This window comes from Topomyia yanbarensis, chromosome 3, assembly GCF_030247195.1.
Source record: "Topomyia yanbarensis strain Yona2022 chromosome 3, ASM3024719v1, whole genome shotgun sequence".
NCBI classification, from domain to species: Eukaryota; Metazoa; Arthropoda; class Insecta; order Diptera; family Culicidae; genus Topomyia; species Topomyia yanbarensis.
The window spans coordinates 83578551-83600674 of NC_080672.1; the positions used below are offsets into that span (position 1 = coordinate 83578551).

The 22124-nt window shown below is 40.2% G+C and overlaps 2 protein-coding genes and 1 long non-coding RNA gene across 3 annotated transcripts; 2 read left to right on the forward strand and 1 right to left on the reverse strand.

Annotated features, from left to right (window-relative positions):
* The first annotated feature begins 7171 nt into the window (after positions 1-7171).
* On the forward strand, positions 7172-8455 carry LOC131690207 (uncharacterized). The gene is made up of 3 exons (XR_009305532.1): positions 7172-7229; positions 7290-7423; positions 7484-8455. It is a non-coding gene; the product is annotated as an uncharacterized LOC131690207 (long non-coding RNA).
* A 4122-nt stretch (positions 8456-12577) lies between these two features.
* On the forward strand, positions 12578-14357 carry LOC131690879 (WASH complex subunit 1). Its single transcript, XM_058976952.1, has 2 exons — positions 12578-13905; positions 14037-14357. The coding sequence occupies exons 1-2, from the start codon at positions 12751-12753 to the stop codon at positions 14235-14237; spliced, it is 1356 nt and encodes a 451-aa protein (XP_058832935.1). The 5' UTR covers positions 12578-12750; the 3' UTR covers positions 14238-14357.
* On the reverse strand, positions 14278-15075 carry LOC131690880 (protein mago nashi). The gene is made up of 2 exons (XM_058976953.1): positions 14681-15075; positions 14278-14616 (listed from the first exon to the last, which is right to left on the reverse strand). The coding sequence occupies exons 1-2, from the start codon at positions 14945-14947 to the stop codon at positions 14434-14436; spliced, it is 450 nt and encodes a 149-aa protein (XP_058832936.1). The 5' UTR covers positions 14948-15075; the 3' UTR covers positions 14278-14433.
* Positions 15076-22124: the final 7049 nt, after the last annotated feature.

Genomic DNA, 22124 nt, shown 5'->3' on the forward strand with positions numbered 1-22124 from the left:
TTGTTGATTCTATTCAGTATGACAAACTAGTTTCGAACCGCTTTCAACTTGGCTGAACTGCCATTTTTATGACGTCATCATGCAATGTTCTATATTATCAATTTACGACCATTTAATTTCTGACCAGAGATGCCATTATGCCAGATTTATCTGCTAACGAGTGCAGTATTCACCGATCAAGAAATAGTCAATTCGGTGCTAGGACTAAACGATTCACACTCTATAGACTCTTACCCGGAAGAATCAGCCGACAATACATCATCTGTAAGTGCAGAAGAGCAGCTACAGGAACCAGAGTTTACGCGAGCTATTCAATCCTTGGACTGCTTATAGAGCGGCTGCGAAAAGCTGAGGCGGGGGCTGGAACTGACATTAAGATGCGAGAAACCTGCTTGCTGCAAATCAAAGGGATGATGTCAGAGTGAAAGCCGAGCGGATCTGCGCCGACTGCCTGGTTTTACTCTGAGAGGCTCCATTTGATATGCTGCAAGCAGGTTTCTCGCATCTCGCACCCTACTGTCAGTACTAGTCCCTGCTCAGCTTCTCGCCGCCACTCTGTAAGCGGCCCTTGTTCGACCACGGACACGAGCAACTCTATTCTCGTCTAAGTAGGCGCAATGGAATAGTGGATTGTTCATCATCTTCGTTCACTCATCTCTCGCAGAGTGATTTGCGGCTAGCACAGTTGATCTCATCGATATAGACTTCCGACTGCGCTTGGCGGAGCAGGTCATCCGCTTTAGCTAGCTCTTGTTGCACCAGTAGTCCAGAGACACGATGTTCTTGTCTCGTAGAGTGCTGCAAATTGTCGACGTACCGGAAAACGAAAACCGTGCTGCTCAGAAGAGTGGCCCATCTAAAGTATTCTTGCGGCCTTATAACAGGATCCATAATTCGGGAATGAATAAGTAGATATGGACTTGTTTATTGTCAGTTTCTCGAAGCTAGGAATCGGAAGCCAGACGTGTTCGTTTTGTCCAAGAACTTTTGGTTCCCAGAACCAGCGACTGTTCGGCGATAGATTGGGAACAAGCGTTCACTGCGTCCCTCCATCGGCAACGTACTGCTTCGTCGAAATTCAACGCCACTCGCCAGCTTCCGTCGACTCTAAAATTTCACTTACGAAAAACGATTCGAATGGGCTATATCGGTCGGATCTCAGCCAGCATAACACGTCCTTGGAATCTGTCCAGAAGTACCGCTTGATAGCCGTAATGAACAGCGATGCCATTATCGTATCCATCAATCGGATACCGGGTAAAGCCGCTTGCAGCTCGAACTTCGGGATGGACAGAAATTTCTATGGCGCTACTCTCGTTTTCGCTCCTACCAACTAGCTCTCAATCGTAAGCCTCTCGCGAAATCCAAGATAGACGACCACCGCGATGCCGTTCTTACTCGCATCCACAAATGTCTTTATTTTCACTTCCGCCTTAACGGTGAAGAATGATCGTAGTAGCCATGCGTATGGGACGCAAAAAATATCGCTGCTGTCATTTTTTAGTTTTGTGATTTTTCGTCGTTTGTCGTTCTCGGGATTTTGCATTGCTGCCAATAATTGAAAAGGTGGTTCTCATTATTCGTGGAAACGAGTGCGTCGTAAATGTGAAAAAAATCTATGAACCCGGCTGCAAGTCTGTACTCCAACCATCATCACACGTTCAGGACGTCAGGAGCAGAACTCGAATAGTACGGAATATTCAGAAAGAGCAGGACTAAAAGGCTTTTAGTCGGCAGAGATTAGTTGTAGAGAAATCTATCCAACTACCTGGAATTGCTAACACCGGATTAATATTTGTGCATTTGAATACTGTTGTTGAGGCATGAACAAAAATAACAGATCTGCGGTCGACGTCTACAGCGCATCACCTTGAAAATAATGGTTAAAACACTATCAGCAGAATACACTGAGAATGTGGTAGCCCGGAGGTGCCCGAAGCCTGTTTTCTTTGCAGGGTGTTCAAGAAAATTTGGTGAGATCAATCCAATTTATTGTTATTTTTTAGTTCTTTATATAATTCATACTATACCATAATTATTATATCCACATATCCTCTTCCCATTTTCCTTTCTTACTAACAAACTCCTCCATCCTTAACACCTATGAAGATTGCGTGGGTTCCCCGCATCTTCTAAAGTAGGTATTCAACTAACATTTCCTTCCCTTCAGCGATCGTAAGGACATGGCCAGGTGTGCGGTGAACTATACCACTGTATCAGCCACCCATGATGAGTTCGGTCGTTTTTGCTATGCTATTTTCACCTCCGCCTTAACAGTCGTTGATGTTCGGTATCATCTCGTTACTTACACAGTACGTACCTTTCAACAAAACGGCCAGCCACGTCAACCATTTCTCGAACTGCGTGTCCTCTATAGGAGTATTCCAGCCCACTGATGTTCTCCATATTTCTTGCAGAAGAACCTTTAAAAAAAATCAGCAGGTACTTTATCAAGCTCAATGGATCGTATACCATCATCAATGCGCGTAGAACTTCGCGTTTAGTCGGCCGCGATCGCCGGAGAGCAGATTTTCATCGTAATGGGAAGATATTTTGAAAGTGAATTGGTTTGTCGTTGTATTCCACCACATTCCGACCACCTTTTCTGTAGTAGCTTCGTCATCGATGTTTAGGTTCTTCTCTTCGAGCGTTGTCTGTTTCAAGTTTGCCATGACCGTAGCGTAGTTTGATATCCAGTTTCGAATTTAAACCCAGCTTGCTCGAGAATCTTTTTGACTTCCTGTGCGAGCTTCACTGCGTTTTCCTCTGTATCAATGTCAACGAGCATATCATCAACGTAGTGTTGCTTGATGATTGCACCGATCGCCTCTTTATGGTCCTGCTCGATGTCTTGCGTTCAGGGTCTCGACGCATTGTGCAGTGCTCGGTGAACAGTATGCGTCGAATGTTATCACCTGAACGACCTAAATTCTGGGCTTCGACTCGTTGATACCTTTTTAGAACAAGCGCTGGCAGTGTTGGTCTTCCTCTCTCGTCCGCACTTGGTGAAACATCTCTCTGATGTCCCCGCATACTGCCACTCGACAACAGCGATTTTAGCTGATCTGGACCTTTCAGGAAGACTGTAGCGTCTGGCTCAAATGGCACGTTCCCCATGTTGATCGGAGATTTGTGCCTTGCCTTGCCATGTTGATCGGAGATTTGTGCCATTTTAGCTGATCTGGACCTTTCAGGAAGACTGAGTTTAAAGAAACACCATAGACGGTCTGCGTCTTACATCAAGCGAAACTTGCCGGGCTTATTTGGGTTCACCACAACAAATATAGGTAGGTACCAAATATCCGCACGCTTTTCTTGAAGTTCTTCCGAAGTCAGCTTTCTCACGTAACCCTTCGTGACATGTTCTTGTATCTTATGCTCAAGATCCTCAGCTAGTTCTGGATCATTGCTCAAGCGTTTTTCGAGACATTTCCATCGGTTGAAAGCCATCGCTTCACTGTCCGGAGGTCGAATGAGATCGTGTCTTCAGAGCAGGCCGGATTCGAAGTGGTTAAGCAGGTTAACTTACATCTTCCCACACCGTGAAAGTATATGTATTCGCCGGCATATAGTTGTAGTAAATCGTCCACCCCAAGCCGAATACAATTGCAGTAAATCGTCAACCCCAAGTGGATATTGACGGCGATCGGTTCGTTTCATCTACCTTCACGACTTTTGATTCCGTGCCAGAGATTGAAGTAATCCAGGCCAATTAGTCTTGGACTGCTATCGCGGTAATCTTCGCGTGGTAGTCCACCCAGGTACCTATACTTCTCCTGGAAACCAGTAACGTCTGCGGTCGTATCTACAACGAAGAGACAATACTTCTAAGGACTACTAGTATCCATTTTATTCATGGTATTGGTATTGATCCAATAAGCTCGTAGCTTAGCTGTACACGACCTTAACACTTTATAATGATTCACAAAAGAACTATTCATGAAAAATTTGCATATACATGCATTTCTGCTAAATAACCTTTCGGTTGAACAGAGGGGGCCCGTGCCTCCCCTAGAGCCGCCAGTGTTCAGTAGTTAGACCGTACTACCGATTTCGTCCATCGTGTGCCAATGTAAGGGAATCTGAACAGAGAAGATAACTCTGAACCCTACTCCTCCAAACTTCACCAAGGAGTCCGACATTTGCCTGATTCCCCGGATTCCATTTGTTATGACTACTTCGGGCGGAGGCGTGCTTATGCACTTCGCTTGATTCCAGGTCTAGCTGGTCGTGCTAGTTCGCTGGTCTCATAACCGCCATATCAGTCCTGCACGACATGATATTTTACATGCCCTCCTCTCTGCATTGACCAGTTGAATGCCGTGGTCGAACCAGTGATTCGGGTTGGAGAGTGGCTTCCGGTTCACTGGTGCCCTGACAATCCTATACTGGTGGTTTGTCGCGCTTGGTGCTACTTGGCGTAGTTTCCTGACGGCCTACCTTGGTGAAAACATACCCGATGAAAGAATGTCTCCCACAAACCGTTGACGGACGCGTTATTCTTGCTTTGATGCAGTCCGACAGAATGCCTAGGTCTGTCCAGCGATTCCGGGTGGAGGATTGCGTCCGGTTCACCGGTGCCCTGACGATTCGAGCCGGCGATTCGCTCCGGATTACTCGGAATAGTCCCCTGCGGTTGGCCTAGCATACCCCGACGGAGAAATTTCCCGACGTTGAAATTTCTCTCGAAACCGTTATCTGGATGCTAGTCGGTTATGTATCGAGGTCAGTTCTGCGATTCCGGGCGGAGGATTATTTCCGGTTCTCAGGTGTCCCGACGACCTACCATCGGCGATGCGCTCAGCCTAGTCCCCAGCGGTGGATCTAGCCTACTCCAGTCGCACCCAGTGGTACCACATCCGAGTCGACCTTCAGAATCAAGTGAACAAAGTCACGTAAAGTGAGGCGAGTTTAGTCAACTCATGTCACACGCCGCGCAGAATAAGACCGACAATCTATAATAGGCAGTAATGACAACGGCAAAAGTTGTCACAAAATCAATCAGTAGCTTCAATGAGCGAACTAATCTCAATGAGGGCGGGTTAACATTCGTGATCCATAAATGCAAGAAGCAAGAAATAACATCTGATCGCGTGCACCAAGGTAGTACCTACGGTGACAAAGTTAATGCATATGAAAACAAGAGGTACGTCTTTCATTTAAAACACAGCTGTTAAGCTGGGACGGGACTTGCCGATAGATGTTTTCTTTTTCTTTGTTTCTGTTCATTCCATCGTTCGTCTCACAGAGCCTCTCTTTTTGGCTCACATAGTTTAAATGGACTGGCTGCATTTGACAGTACCCCCTGGCTGCATTTGACGTTCGATTTTTTGCTATCTGCATTTCTCGTCTCAGTTAAGGAAACAAATTTTGTCCTGTAGCGAGAAAACGTCACAACGTGCAGTAGCAACTACCTGATGTCGTTTTTCAATGAAAAACACCGAGGCAGTATATTGTACTGGTTTTGCACTTTCTAGCAGAAGTGGGAATGAAACACGTCTAGTTGCTTGCTCTTCTGCTAGAAAATGCAACACCAGTGCAATAGACCTTTCTCGTCCGACCTAACCCCCTTTTTTCTTATTTTTAATCGAAAGATTACACATTTTTAAGAATATTTCCGTTAAAATGAGACTTTTTAGAGCTATCGTGATTTTTTAATGATTTTTTAAAGTTTGAAAAATGCAAGAATGTTGAATATTTTTTTCACCTTTGCAAGAATGGTGAGACTCAAAAAGTGTGTTTGGGCAGCACTGGTTTGTATATTTTTTTCTCGAGTTCTTGGCAACGCGGCAAATGAAGTGGTGAGTCGCGGTACAAAATTCATTGGCAAGGTAAACAAAATAAAGTGAACCTTTCGCTGTAGAGCATTGCATGAAAATGTTTAACCTCACCTATTTGACAGTTCAGAGAGCTTGTTTACATGGTATTGAAATTTTTTGTTGATTCGATCATAGTATGAGAAACTTGGTTCGGTTCGATGCTAAATATTAACACCTTGTAAACTAGCTCGCTCAGTTGTAATTTATCGTCATCATGCAATGTTCCGTTAAATTTAGCATTTCGACTTTTGTTGTACATGATTCGTTGAAGTGAGCCATTTCAAGCCAAACATTTGAAAAAGGCTTACTCCAAAATGCAAGTTGATAGTTCATGCAAAAATGGAAATTAAAAGTATTTTTTTCTAATTTGATGCGAATTTGTTATACATTCCTAGCGTGATCTGCCCCTAGTTCTGTGCTCATATTAAACCCACATATTGTGTGCGAACCCGAACAGCGTATTTCGTACAAAAACACATGCACTTGTTCGCCTGTACAACCTCACCATTTCTCATTCTCACTCTCATCAAAACTAGCGTTGACTCTTTTTGCCTTGTGCGAATCGTTCTCGTGTACGCACCCGGTGTACGTATTTAGTATTTAGTAAGATTTATATTTATATATTCACTTCGACTGGCTTCACATATTATGCACTCTCTTTAAAATATGAAGTCAATCAGCTGAATAGTTTCTGAGTTATCGCGTCTGCCAATTTGAAAAATGCGGTTTCGTGAAAAATCCCTATTAAAGTCTGGTCATCAAATTAGATTTAACCTGAGACGAGACATGCAAATAGCAAAAAATCGAACGTCGAATACAGCCTGGGGGTACTGTCAAATGCAGCCAGTCTATTTAAACTATGTGAAGCAGAAAGAGAGGTTATGTGAGACGAACTATAGAATGAACAGAAAAAAGAAAACATCTATCGGCAAGTCACGTCTCAGGATTTAACTTCTTTATTCTAACTTTCGGTGTAATATCAGGCCTTTAAAGAATTAGCTTGCTTTTGGTGTCCAAGTAGAAACAATATGCGCAATCATACGAAATAAAACTGTATTAAATTTTTAAATATTACAGTTATGATTCGCTGGTTGGACATTTTTTAACTGGACCGCTTTTTAGTTGGACCTCCGCTAGTTGGACCATTGTCCAACTAAAAACATCTGAATGTCAAAATCTTATGTCAAATTTACAATCAATCTGACAATTATTAGAGATGTGAATAGATGCATTGAAACTGCCAACATCTCCTTTGGAGAGTTTTTAACATCACGACTGTATAATGAATTTGACCAAAATTTTTCTCAATGTTTACATTTGGTAGTTAGACCCTCTTCAAATTTAGGGATAGAATTTAGTTCAGTTGTTCAGATCAATCTCATTTGGTTTGATTTTTTGCTGAATCACAACGTTAGTCATAAAACATTTTGACCACCTTTGGTAATTGATGACCATTACAACCCATTCTAGGTTCGCTCCAGTTGCAGTTGTTTCGTCCCGTCCGGCACCGAGTCAACCGATGGTCCAGCCTGCGACACGCTCGGCTGTTGCTACGTCAATGGCAGCCACCAGCCAGGGACTTGGATTAAAGTCAAAAATATCAGGTACGCCAGGTGGTGGTGGACATTCCCCTAACCAGAATATTCAGCGGTTCCGATTCGCAGGAGGCAGCCACAGAAGCACAGACTGCTTTGGTTCAGCAATACGCTCCGGCAGGACGATGCTCGTGGAAGATCACGCAGTTCCGGTCCTGTGCACAAGAACAGCCCGATTTGACCCTGTGCGAAGGTTTCAACGAGTCGCTCAGGCATTAGTAGCAGAGTCCTTGCACCTACAGCTTGTCGAGTGAGCAATTCCGACGAAACCACTGCCGTTCGCACCAAGTTGGATCACAATAATAAGTGCGACGTCGAGAAGAAGATTTCCCGATAGCTAAAAGCAATGCTATAAGATTAAATAGCAGAGTGTTTTTAACGTGACCATAGTATAACGTAGCGGTTTTACACAGATTTATCCCGCAGAATATGATAGCAAAATTACCCAAAAAGTAAGAGCTGACAGCCGAAGTGAAGAGACACGCATCCTCTACAGAGGCAAGCAATAACGGAACGCATCCTCACAATGAATTGCTCTTCGTTAGATTAAACCCCAGGAAGTACAATTTTCATTGCATAATTTAGTCAACCGAAATAGAAGTCCTCAGTCGAGAAAGAGAGAGAGACTGATAGGGTAGCAGCAGCTAGTAATTAACTTTCGAAAGTAGCGGTTTCGCGTAGCCTGGCACTAAGTAGAGTGTGTTAAGTTATTACAAATATTGGTTCACAATGGTAGACTATTACAAAATGCTGGCGGTGACCAGAACCACTACCGATGCGGAAATCAAAAAGGCACACAAAAACTAGCGCTACGATGGCACCCAGATAAAAATCCAGAAGAATCGTATCGACGGTTTAAGGAGATCTCCGAAGCATATTAAGTGCTATCAGATGAGAAAAATCGTCGCATCTATGACCAGTACGACAAGGAGGGTCTGATGACCAACAGTTCCGAGCGGCACCACCATAACACACGACACCGGCGACACATTTATATCCACAATATACTGATGACTTATCCTTCCGAAAAAGTAAATAAAAATCTACTCTATCTAATGGCGTTTTCGTTTTTTCTTGGTGCTACACCGGTGTAGTGCAAAGAAAGAGATAGACTGATTACACCCAAGTTTGAATGAGTGTAGCACCGACTACACCGGTGTAGTGCACTGTCAAAAACGAATATGCCATAAGCAACAAACGTTTTGACTATGCAGTTTATCATTCGCTGCCTAATTATTCTCTGCCAATTTGAACAAGACAACAATTGCAGATAGCTTTATTGCGGTGCCAAAATGATGTCAACTCGGGATGGAATATAACAAATAATTTCTCCTCCCCAATATTCTTCCGGAATGTACAATCCTCTACATTCTTATCAATCCTTCAAACTCCTTATCGTCAGTACTGAGCACTGTTTTGCACTTGCCGGCTACATCAACGACAATGCGATAATCGGTGAAACTTTTGGTTAAACTTAACTTGAACACAAATAATAATGTGTTGAACTTGTTACCTATAAAGTTCAGGTAAACTTCATCTAAAAAATGAGTTATCAATCGGGTCATCTTGTTAGGACTTATCCCATGATCGAACAAATAACTGTGTACAAATCCTTATACATCATCCAGAAAGCAATCGGTTTATAAACCAAAGCTTGATCTTGTGATTCAGCATATGCCAACGGGGTTTCCATCCAGCGTCGATTGGTCAGTGTATGAACCAGGTTCCCAATGTTCCAATCCTTATCCTTCTTGAGTTGATTTTCTTCAAAGAGCATCGAAAGTATTCACTCAAGTGGAATCAAAATTTTGCAAGTCCATATAAACAAACTCTGAACTGTCAGAAAAGTTAGGTTATACACTTTCGTGCAGTGTTCTATGTTTTTGACAGGTATATGAATGAATTATTTTAGCATCAGTGATGCCAGATCTATTTAAACAATATCTTGCAGTAAAAATATAAAAGTCTGCAGATTTCCGCAAAAATCTTCAATAAATTTGACATAGAAATGTAGTGTGTTGATATTTTCAATGATCAGAAACGTTGAAGGATGGCTAAAATTAGCTGGCATAGGCTTTGTTCTGCTAAATATTCGTAATCTGCCAAAGATCTGCAGCGAAACTGCAAAATCCGCAGATTTACTAATATATATGCAGATCTGGCATCGTTTTAGTATTCCCCACAGGAAATTCATCCAAATGGTGTAAAAATACGGGGAAACAAGGCAAGATAGGTATTCAGAATATGGGGTTAAATGAGCAGCTCGCACAATTTTTGATTTTTTCAATAGTTAGAGGTACCAAATCATCGCGGCAATATGCAGTAACGCATCGGGGATAAAAAAGGAAGCATCCTAGCATATAAAATTTTTTGACGAGAAAGGTCTATTACGTACGAGATTTCGTCTCTTGTTATTTTTTTCCATCTTCTAAATGTGTATAAAACCTCCGGCTCCGTTGAGGTAAGTATTGATCTGTATCAAATTGTGGCAATTTAAAAAAAACAGTCGTAGTAATTTTTCTGATACTAATTGTGACAATAATCGAAGCAAATTAATCAATTAGTTCGATTATCTCTGAGACGAGACATGCAATCAGAAAAAAAATATTGAACGTCAAATGCAGCTAGGGGGTACTGTCAAATGCAGCCAGTCCATTTAAACTAAGTGAGGCAAAAAGAGAGGCTATGTGAGATGAACGATAGAATGAAAAGAAAAAGAAAACATCTATCGGCAAGTCCCGTCCCAGGATTATCTATATCCAATAAGCCAATCGATGAAGAATTACTTGATTACCACGGCCATTAATCGAATCGTAATCGGACATCGCGGGGTGCGCATGGAAACGAATTGACGTATTTGTTTATGTGACAAAATCACTTCACTAATGACACCCTCGGTGACATGGTGTATTTTTAATAATTTAAAGCGACTGTTTTTTCTAGGGTGATGAAAATTCATCTCATGTTACATCTATTTGTCTGTGATAGAACTCTATGAACCAGTACACGCTGCGTTACATAGCGGTACTTTCCGAGCCCCTGCTCGACCGGAATGACATTTGGTGCGCACTTTGTTTACTTGGCTGATCAGCTGTTCACAGGCTTTCTAAAGAACAGCTGATCAGCCAAGTAAACAAAGAGAGCGCAGTAAATGTCATTCCGGTCGAGCTGGGGCTCGGAACGTAACCTTTGTAACACAGCGTATTTTGATTGATGAAGCAAAATGTGCGGTGATATGTGGCGTTACTTTTTGAGTGGAGAAGCTCAAGATTTAGTAAAAAATTGTCACGTCTAATTCAAATGATGTTGCACTTGAATCATTTCTCGACAAACATATGATTACGGCCTAAAAGCCAACTGTCAAAATCCACTTTGAATGGAAATTCCAGACAAACCGTTACTAGTTGAACACAGTTTACAACAGTTTATGAAAGAGAAAACTTTTCTCTTTCGTTTACTACCAACATTTGTGATTGGTGTGTAACGGTTTGTCCGGAATTTCCTTTCAAAGTGGATTTTGACAGTTGGCTTTTAGGCCGTAATCATATGCTTGTCGAGATTTTATCATGTATCACTAACAATTGAAGTAATTTAGCATTGATTTTCTAAGGATTTATAACTCGTATCAGAATGACCTGGTCTTTGAAAGCTATTTAATAGAAATGATCTTTAAATTGAAATGAATATCCGTTGAATTCGCACCACTGTACTAATCTATTGAATTTGAGTGGTTTCATCTTTAATTACAATTGTCAAAAGTGTCAAAACACTAAAGTCTTTAATCGACTACAAACGTATGCTCGGAAATAGGAGCAAAAATGCAAAATTTGCATTTCCAAAGTAATGTAGAATGTGAGTATTGTATATTTTACTTGTAGTTAATTTATTGTGTAATTATTTGTTCTCAGGTAATCCATAATGGGATATACCGTAAGGAATACGTATATAGTTAAATGCAAGATCTATTAGAAGCAATGAGCAACACATTTCAAATGAAAGTGATTGAGGCATTTGGGCCTAAAAAAAAATGAAAGTGATTTGCTGTTGATTTCATAGTGCTTTTAAATGATTCATTCCAACAGATTGACACATCGCATTGAAATGTTGAGCAAGTAGTGCGAAATCAACTGCAAATCACTTTCCATCAACGTGAGGATTTTTTACCGTGTACATATATAGCGATACTTTCCGAGCCATAGATCGACCGGAATGACATTTAATGCGCTCTTTGTTTACTTGGCTGATCAGCTGTTCTTTAGAAAACCTGTTAACAGCTGATCAGCCAAGAAACCACACGCTACCAGAAAATAACCTACAGAATAAGTTCTTTTAACTTAAATTTAGGTACTTTTAAGTTGTTTGGGGTACACTCAAAATTAGGTAAATTCAACTTGAATTTAAGTAAATTAAACTCAAGGTTGAGTTATTATTTTTGCCGTAGTTAAATGGAAACTATCTTCAACACGGTTTACCTAATTTTACCTTCCTGCACGATACCACGAGATTGAGTCAAAAGTACTGAATTTTAGGTAGTTTTTCGGTGGCGTGCAAAGATCGCACCAAATGTTGTTGCGGTCGAGCAAGGGCTCGGAAAGCAATGAAATATATATATATATATATATATATATATATATATATATATATATATATATATATATATATATATATATATATATATATATATATATATATATATATATATATATATATATATATATATATATATATATATATATATATATATATATATATATATATATATATATATATATATATATATATATATATATATATATATATATATATATATATATATATATATATATATATATATATATATATATATATATAGGTGTGGCAGAACACACGGTTTGCTAGTGTTGGCAACCAAAAATATGTAAACAATCCGAAGCACAACGGGTCGACGTCATAGCGTTCACACGATTCAATGGGAGCGCAACGACCGGTATGACGAAAGCAAGTCGATTTATTCTGTGATCACTCACACCACTCATGTAAAATTCGTCTTACGAAACCAAAGTTCCATCTTCGCCATACCTGTATATACGACATTGCTCGGGAAGTACCGGTATATTTAACGCAACGTGTCTGCTCCATGCTCATGTATGACAAAATCCATCTCTTCGATGTTTTCTACATGCACTGTCTCAGTTCTGTAATGAAATTATGCAAGATGCAACATTCCTTTATTATTGTAAACAATCAGTTCAAAAAGTTTCTCATGATATCGCAAAATTCAATTTCATCTCTCGCCAATACTAGTTATCGTGTCCATAGAGCATACTTATAGTGTTGAACATCACAAGCCCGACAAAATGCATTGCTACAACATTCCTACGATCGATCCGGATTTGCGTCATGAAGAAACTATTCTGCAGGCCATAAACGTTTTCGAGTTCTTGAACGAAGTTATCGAAGACGTGTTTTGCAAGGTAAATCGTCGGATCGAATCCAACAGGCAGCGACTAGAACAGATAAGCCAACGGATACAGAAGGTCAATTGCGATGTTGCCCGGCTTAAGGAAACGAAGGAAGCTATTGTAATTTATTCACCGTGTCGTTACCCGGGAGCGGATTTGGATCCGACTATACTTCCTACCTTTACCAGCCAGAATGGAATTCGTATGAGGGAAAATGAATTCACTCTCCAAGATAAGTCCTACGTTCCGAGTCACTCGTACCAGGAAAAGATTCAGTTCTATCACGTGAAAAGTTCAACCGACCAGCATAGGATTTATTCGTTTGACGATCCCAGGAAAACTCGTTTGGACGAACGAGTTCAATTTGTGGATTCGATTTTAATGTTCAACAGTAGAGAATTTGCTGTGGATTACAAGGGAATTGTAGATAAGTCGAAAACGGGAAGGAAATCTTCCGGACGGATCCACGAGGAAAGAATTCTCTCATCCTCGTCACCAATAATTCGCAATCGATCACGAAAGAAGGGACAAGAAATATTTTACACTCCGGTGCTGAATGAAGCACCGAAAATTGATGTTCCGTTTGATTTACCTGATTTACCAGGAATCGTAACGAACATCCAGTATGCCGGAAACAACACACTAATTGCTCCTTCGCTGCAGCTAGCTGCAATAGCTGACCAACTTCCCGAATTAAAAGATCTCTCGGTAACGGAAGCTAAGGAAGTATTTCCAATGCCAGCTGTCCTACAGACAATCCTTCCGCCTGTCGCTCCCGCTAGGGCGGGTTCAGCTGTGACAGCAGTTGAACAATTTCCACCACCTCCGCCGCCTCCACCACCACCACCACCTCCTGTTACTCAAACTACTAACGAAATATCTGCAGGTCGTTCAGATAAACTCGATGGTAAACCGATTGAAAAGCGAACACCCATTGGACCACCTGCTGGGGAGGCTCATTTCAATTTGATGGAAGCTATAAGGAAAGCGGGTGGCGCGGAGAAGGCTAAGCTGAAGCACAGCGAACCAAACGAGGAAAAGAAAGATTCGGTATGGGTTGAACTAAATTTGTTGCATTTGTCCTTATTTTCTTTCTTGTGATTATGAACGCTTAGTTCCATTCGTACCCTTATCGGATTAAACTATATTAATTTAACAATGGTCTCTTCTAATTTCCATAGTCAAAACCGTCTAAATCAGGTCCTCGAAACTTCATCGATGATCTGCACAACAAACTACAAATGCGCCGCAAAGGAATTTCCGGAGCTCGGGAGAACCAAGAACCTGCCAACGTAATAGATCGTCTGTCGGCACTTATACCTCCTCCTCCGCCAAAACTAGAGGCCAGCGCCAGTGAAAGCAACGACGAAGATTGGGATTGATTTCGTAGTACGAAAAATGATTGAACACGCGAAACTCGTTAGCGTTATTTTTATCAAAATGATTACAGTTTTATACGTTAGTATCATATTCAAGATAAATTAGACCTATAATAGTTATGCAGAAAATGATTGAAAGTATAATGCTGTCCGAAATTCCGCAAGCTGCTGAATTCTGTCCATTCCCGTCAGTTTTTTCTTAGATAGGTTTAATCTTAAAATGCAGACCGATCAGTGAAAACACAAGACATTTCAAATCTTGAACCAAATAGTAGAAACACCGTAATCCTTCCGGATCTTTCGACTGATTTACGTCGACCAATGAACCAGTTTTCGAGGTGGTGAATGAAATGTGTTCATCTCCTATAACGATTTCCAGCTCCTGAAAGCAAACAATTTTAGAATCGAACATAACCTCTGCGAAAAGGTTTGTGAACACTGTTTACCTGCCGTCCGACACGATCCGGCGGGGGCCACATCGAGTCATCCTCTTGCATGATTTCCGAATCTACGATTACTCGTTTCAGTTCTTCCATTACCGATTGATGCACATACGCTTCCTTCCGAATCATCGTATCGTTTTTGTAGTTTGAATTGTTAGCGTACCGCAGTTTTCCATCAGGCCGAAACTCAAATTCGAGAAATTCGTGCCCGAACTTACCCTTGTGACCTACGTAGTAACGTAGGTAGAAATCTTCCGTAATAGATGCCATTGTAACGGTAGTTGGGACACACGGAAGAAGCGATAATTGGGAAAGAACTCGAAAAATAATATTCAATTTCTAAGGGATGATGCCTGCTTGATGCAGAATAATCTTCTGTTTGCCGATTTGACTGACAACTTGTCGAGTTGACGCGTTGACAACATTGGGATGCGATGTTATTTGCCACACCGGCCAAACGCGTTTTCCTCCATTCAAGCATGATTTTTGAAAACAGCAAAACTCGCTTTTGACCCAAATAGAAAACGGCGATGATATTCTCGAAGTTTTGTTTTAAATGTTATTTAAAAACCATACCGATTTTAACACCAATTGGTCGGTGTTAAGTCAGACCGGACTAACTGACAAAATATTGATTTCGAGAAAAACGAGTTTAAAGTTTGAATCGCAGCATCCTTTACATTATGATTGGAAATTAATTTTTGCCGTAATTCTTGTTTATTGTTACATATTTCAAATCTGGCAAGAGTCGAATGTAGCTGACGAAATTCTGTATCCAGTGCTATAATTATGTCATTTTTTGATGTTTTGCGACTTAGTCCGGTCCGACGTAACACCGACCAATTAGGGCCGATTTCTTCACCTTCGCTTAACTTTTATACCAGGTTCACCAGTACGTTTAAACCTGGCTTAAGCGTTAAGCGAGGGTGATGAAATCAGACCTTATTCGGCAAAAATGCTCACTAAAGGTGAAACGAATATTCGCGTTTAAAACATTCAGAAAAGCGTTATGAAGAAAAAAGTAAAGTAACGATGTTATTAGTATCCCACTGAGACACCCAAAAAATTGTTTCAAAATCGTTCAACACGGGTCCAACGATGGGTGTTTGTTGAACGGTTATTTGGACGTTGTCCAAATTGGTCCAACGAACGCCCTTCATTGGACGGTTTTGAAACCAACCGTTCTTAGAGGGATCACGCTCATATCACAGAGAACAGACATCCATGATCGAACAAAAATATTTAAAAAATGTGTGTAAACATTTGAATTAATATACCATAAACACTAGCGCCACCACACCAACCTATCCCAACTATCCGTCAGATCCATTCCGGAACCGGTTCGAAATCCTGAATGGATTCAGTATGGAATCTTGCTCAAAGAAAACAACCGATTCCGACTCTATCGGTTGATGCATTTGAGCTGGAATTCATGCTGGAAGTCCGAACCGGTTCCGGACTAGCTTGACTGGGTAGAGGAATAACCACTGTCAATTCTGTCGAACTCAGCCACAAAAAACATGACGACAGTAGCGCACCTGGTTTGGATATCCCAACTACCTTCGAAACCGTTAGAGATTTTACACAAGTAGAATGCTGAAGATGGACGTCTGTTCTCTGTGCTCACAGTTTCGTCGATTTTGGTGAAGTCTTCCCTAATAAAAAATATTATACACAAACTTTAACGCACATAGTTCAACGATACCACATATTGTTTGGATGATACCCTGAACAGGTCGTAAATCATATGATGTTTATTAGGGTTATCATTTTTTAATCAATTTTATGACTGAACTGCTCCGCCGAGGCAGCATTCCGACGATGAGAACCAACATTTGTAGTTTGTCCGACGACACGACTAGACACTGGCATTTCAAAACTGTATCGCAAATATGACTACCCCTCAGTGACTCAGGTAACTGGTAATGTCAAATTTGACGTTTCATTTGAAAATGCATGAAACTAGCAACTCTGATGAATCTGTTATTTTCTTTCAATAATTCGAATGCTCCTATAGTTACCGTTGCGTTCCATGGTGACGAAACAGATAAGTGTGACAACAACAGATTAGTTATAAATATTTTTCATACCATTATTTGGTTTGTTGTTTGTGGATGAAACTAATGTCTTTTTGCTTGACGCGAAACTGAGTCAGTTTGGCGGTTGGGGTTAGAACCTGACTCAATTTTGGGTTCAAGCAAAAACGCCATAAAAGTGCTGTCCCAATCAATGATAACATCGAAAGCTTCCGTAAGTACTATTCTAATACATAAACCGCTATTACAATAAACATCTTCGTAGATCTCAAATAAATAAACGACAGTTAATCAAATGGACTTCTAAAACGAAACAAATCTGTGCCAGTGTATGCCAGGTATATACGATATTTTTCGCGGACGGCCCGGGCTCCAAAGACAATTCTTCGAATTTCTTCAACTGGTAACCGCATCATAAAGACGATTGTGATATCAAAGCCATAGATTTGCTCGGAAAATCACCAAAGGGTTGTGCGAGAGCACAGATTATATTGCTGCTTGGTCTGCCGCGGTGACATCAATATGGAACACGGTATCATTCCCTGCAGAGTATGGTTCAAATGTATAATATAGTGAATGACTTACCGGGAAGGATAAGACTAGAACAGTATTACGCAGTTGCGTACGCATATAGGTGAAAGTAATGGCGTAGTGGGTTAGTTGAGTCATTTTAACAATTTGACAATTCTTATATTTGCAGAAAACAGTCGAGTTATCAGTGCAGATAGACAGCTTATCGCGCACCGGCGTGAGTTTGTTCTAGCTATTCCAATGCAGCAGCATCAACAACGTTGGAATAGCTAGCACCACACGAAAGCCCATAGTCAATATTTTTTGTGGTGTGTGTCCTGTTGCCTCGTCTGCAAACAGCTTAATGCTTGGTAAGAACTCAATGCATTATGTTTCAGAATGTCGTGGATAGTCCTCTGCTTGCAATTGAACATTATTTAACTCATAAAGCGATACTCGTTGAAAGTCCAGCCGAATTAGATATTGGCGACCATGAGAAGTTCGGTGGCGAAACTACGTACTGGAAACCCTAATTGTTTGTAGAAATAATGATGTAACTATATCAGAACTGATACAGATTCGATACGAAGCCATCTTCAATTAAACAACAAATGCCATTTGGATTGAATGGTGTAAAAGATCAGGTGCGTCAGAAATTTCCGAATCTAGGAACAATCATATAATTGTAGCCGAAAAAACATGAGATCCAATTCATTACAATAAAATAAATCAACCCAAATTTGATTTACCATTTGATCCATGTTTGCTTTTATGATAAAAAATTGATTGTGAGATGCAAAATAAGAACAAGAAAACAAAAGTCTATTTTGATCAATAAAATATAATTTTATAAAATAATCTCTATATGTATCTTTGTTTGTATTGTGTGACGCCATGGTTTTTTGGTTCGATAAAAGGTACCTTCGCTGGTCTATTACTCACTGTTGTAAGATTTTCCTAATCAATCTGGTGAAGACTCGATTCAGAGTAAACAGTGCAACGCCTTATACGGCCGAACAAATAGAAAATAAATTGCATCGAGTTTTCTTATTATTCTGATTGATCGAAATATGACGGAGAGGAGTGTGTGTATCTTCGTCGTGAGCGGTTGACTCTCGTAGAGCTCTCTTCGAGTCGGTTAATTTTCATCATTTTCGGCACAATTTACTGCCTCCCGGTTATCAAAAGTGTGAATAACGGTGCAATTTAACGACTTTACAAAGTGAAGTGGCTTATAAAAGCATTTTTCGGCATATTTTCGACAGACGCGAGTGGTGACAGTTTGTGAAAATCGAATTCCGGCAAATGAAAAAATATCTTTTCCTCGCATTACGGGCCGTCGATTCCCAATGCAAGGACAATAAAAGTGCACAGAAAATGTCTAGAAACACAGTGTAAATTGTAAAAATAGTGAAAAATGGTTTTTCAGAGAAAAAAATTCGATCCGAAAAGGGAAAAAATATGGCAAACATATTCAAATAGTTGGCGTTTCACCAGCGTCTAGCGACTACCAGGTGTCGCCCCAAAATTCTTCGCCCGAAAAATAGGTGGCAAACCAGCTCAGCTAAATTTCGTCCGCGTCCCTTGTCACCTATTTTTATTTAGTGATTCATCGGCGGTGCTATCTTTGAAAATGAGCCGCTTTGGATATTCAACTTTTTTTTACTTTCTTATTTTATTGCAAATCAGTAGAGGTTTTGAATCTTTTATATTCGGGATTGCAGATATTTTGTCGCATGTAAATTTTGGGTGTCCGTTGATGTGATGGCGCTGTAAGGGAACACGTATCTGCCGGTCGGCAAACTAATTTCTAGGTTTGCTTAGGGTTTGTTTTACCAACGGAGGAACTGATCCACAGAGCATTCAATGTGCTTAGGGAAAACACATGACCTTATTTGAGTGGAATGATGACTTCAATCATGTATAAGGTTTGAGAATTGACAATTGGCGAAAGGGATCGGGGACCGGTTGGCAATTACCTTCAGTTATATTAGCACGAAGAATAAGTGTTTTGCTGTCATTTTCATTGGTTAGCTTTCAATTCTATCTCATGCCTCCACGCGAGTCTAAGTCTATTGATGACATTTGGTCCTTAGACCGGCGACGACTGGGAGCTATCAGCCTTCTGCCGATAGTAGCAGAATGAGAGTGTGCGAACAGATCTAGCCGAGAAAACAATGCAGTAAACGTTGTTCGGATATCAGCTCCAATAAGACTTTAATTTGACTAGTATCGATGATCGCGGATCAATACGTACTGAAAATTCGCCTCGTCTGTTTTAATTAATCTAATTTCAAGTTCCGTTATTGGTAACAAACCCGTCCATCAGGTTAACGATCCTCTGTATTTCCCTTCAATGTTCGATATAATCATTCGTATACGTGTATTTCACAAACCATCCGATATTAGAAATAGGAAACACTTTCGTTGATTTATAACATCTAGAGCTATCATAACTCTTTGTCTGTATAACGTGTCATCACTCGGTAGTTTGTAACCCAAAAAATATATCGTAGAGAAGGAATAGCGAAGTTAATCTAAATAATGTCGCAATAAATAGTGATCCGGTCCATTAAGCAGATAAGATTAATTTTTCTGGGCAATACTCCTACGATCGGCTGTGTGGAGTTGAAATTGCTTTTGTTTAGAAAACAGGATACTCTCGGTAGCCGGCTACCCAGATTTTAAAAGAATAAAAAACTAAACAAGATCTTATTTTTCGAGCGATCGTGTTCTCGAAAACTAACTGAACTACAAACTAATAAACTATGCTTTACAGGTCGCATCGCTTGCTTGGAGCGAATCCTAGCCCATATTTCCTTCCAAACCACCAACTCCGCGACACCTATGGAAGAGTCTGATGAACCTTCTGTATAAGATTCCTCATTTTATTCAAACGATCGCCGGGTAAAATCAGCACCGACACGATAGAAACCACGAAAAAATTCGTCGCGTGATTGAATATTATTAAAAAATATAAGCAGTGCTCCTTATAGCCGGCTATCCGGAGTTCAAGTTGCTTATTTTGCTAATCGTATTAATACAACAAATGATAAATTTCCCAAATTCTCGGCAGCCGGCTGCCCAGAGCAATTATTACATGATAACGCTATTGGCACACTTACTAACAACTCTCCCCTTCCCGTGATACATGTGGAGATGCAGAGGATTCCTCGGTCTCTAGTAGCAACATGTATCGGACTAACATTCCTTCCTTTCCCAGAAGATCTGCATTCGGACGTGGCCGGCGTCGGTATTGATCAGCATGCAGGGATCAGAATAGATTGTACAATGTGGCTCATCATGTTATTCCCAAGCATGTTGTTCCAATCAACATTGTGCAACCTAATTTGGTTCTGGTCAATAACGGAGTAGCAACTACGGGCGATCTCTTATGCTTATGCTTATTCTGATTGATCGAAATATGACGATTCATAAGGCGGGTTACAAGCTGGAACCCGAATACAAAATGCGGTAGTGTGTGAATCGTGCTTCAGTGGCATCAATACACCTATTATATGCGAATAAAAATTATAGTGATTACTCGAATAAAATCCTTCCAATGGCATGACGTACCTGACTAAGATCGATTTCTACCTGTGTTGATATCACGGTATTAGCAGAGACTAATCGAGACTACCAACTTACGAAGAAACACTCAACATTCTATGGCACGTTGCGTACTAGATTTTTTGAAGTAGCAGAGAGAGCACGGTCCCTTCAGTTTTGCCAACATTGAAGAAATTATCAAGTTATCTGCTGTTTTTTGTTTGTTCAAGTTGGTAGCAGTACTTATTATTTATGGTCGTTGCTACATGCATTCGATTTGCTTAGCAACCTTTTTGAATGTTGTTTACCCAGATCGTAAACAACGAGGTGCGGAATTGTTCAGGTTGGGGAAATACAAATAAAAATTTTCTTCGCAAGTTCCCAGGGGATCGAGCACTGTAAGTCCCAATTTAATTGGAATCGGTCTGAAAGAAATACACGTCTGTAACGCATTTTCAATTCCAGATGGGTCAAATACTACTCCGGTGAGCTTGAAGTCACAGCCTTGCTTATCGACGAATATGCTTAATTTATTATGAGGAATCTTGTTTTCGGAACGCTTTTGATCCACCCAGAGGCAAAATTTTTGACATTTTTTTATATTCTGACAAGATAATTTTATAAAACCAGGTTGAAGAAAAATACTATATGCCCTCTATGATGGAACCGAAATATTATCAAACGAATCGAAGGTAAATTTAAAATTTGAATGATTGACACTAATAAAAAATGAATTATAGATTAGATGATATCAATGTTGATAGTGTTAACCACTTCGATGAAATGTTGGAGGCTTCAAGAATAATAAAATTCGGAACTGAGTTGAACAACTGGAGACAAGGCTGAATGCTTTTTAACCCTCAAAAAGGCAACCGGGTCTCAGAGGCCCGGCACGTTACAATTTTTTAGTTACAAAAAAATGTGTATGCAGTATAAGCTTGGGCGTGGAAATTTTGATAAGTAGCTTTGAAATCTATAACAAAAATAAAGAACTATGAAATTTTCATCTATGGAGTGATGCGCAGCTATGTTTGAATTTATTATATGCACAAAAAGGCAAGCCGGGCCTGGCAGGCCCGGTGTGCATGCAATATTTACTAGGAATACCACGGGTTTTATACATTAATAATTATCTGAAAAAAAACATTTTGATGAGTTCATCTTGATATTTGCAGGAATTTTTTTCATGCTTTGATTGATTTTATCTTTTTACCTTTTCTTATAAGAAAATGATCTTGAAAGTTTGAGCGAATTATATACATTTATTTTATAAGAAATGTAAAAATAGCATACGATAATGACGTGTGTCATATTTTTGGGTAAATACTTTTATTTTACCCACTGTGGTCTAC

Excerpts from the sequence above, each read along its gene's own strand:
- LOC131690879 (XM_058976952.1), top strand. The coding sequence starts at position 12,751 with ATGCATTGCTACAACATTCCTACGATCGATCCGGATTTGCGTCATGAA. Across the intron at positions 13,906-14,036 it reads ACGAGGAAAAGAAAGATTCG|TCAAAACCGTCTAAATCAGG; the intron begins GTATGGGTTGAA and ends TAATTTCCATAG.
- LOC131690880 (XM_058976953.1), bottom strand. The coding sequence starts at position 14,947 with ATGGCATCTATTACGGAAGATTTCTACCTACGTTACTACGTAGGTCAC. Across the intron at positions 14,617-14,680 it reads CGGATCGTGTCGGACGGCAG|GAGCTGGAAATCGTTATAGG; the intron begins GTAAACAGTGTT and ends GTTTGCTTTCAG.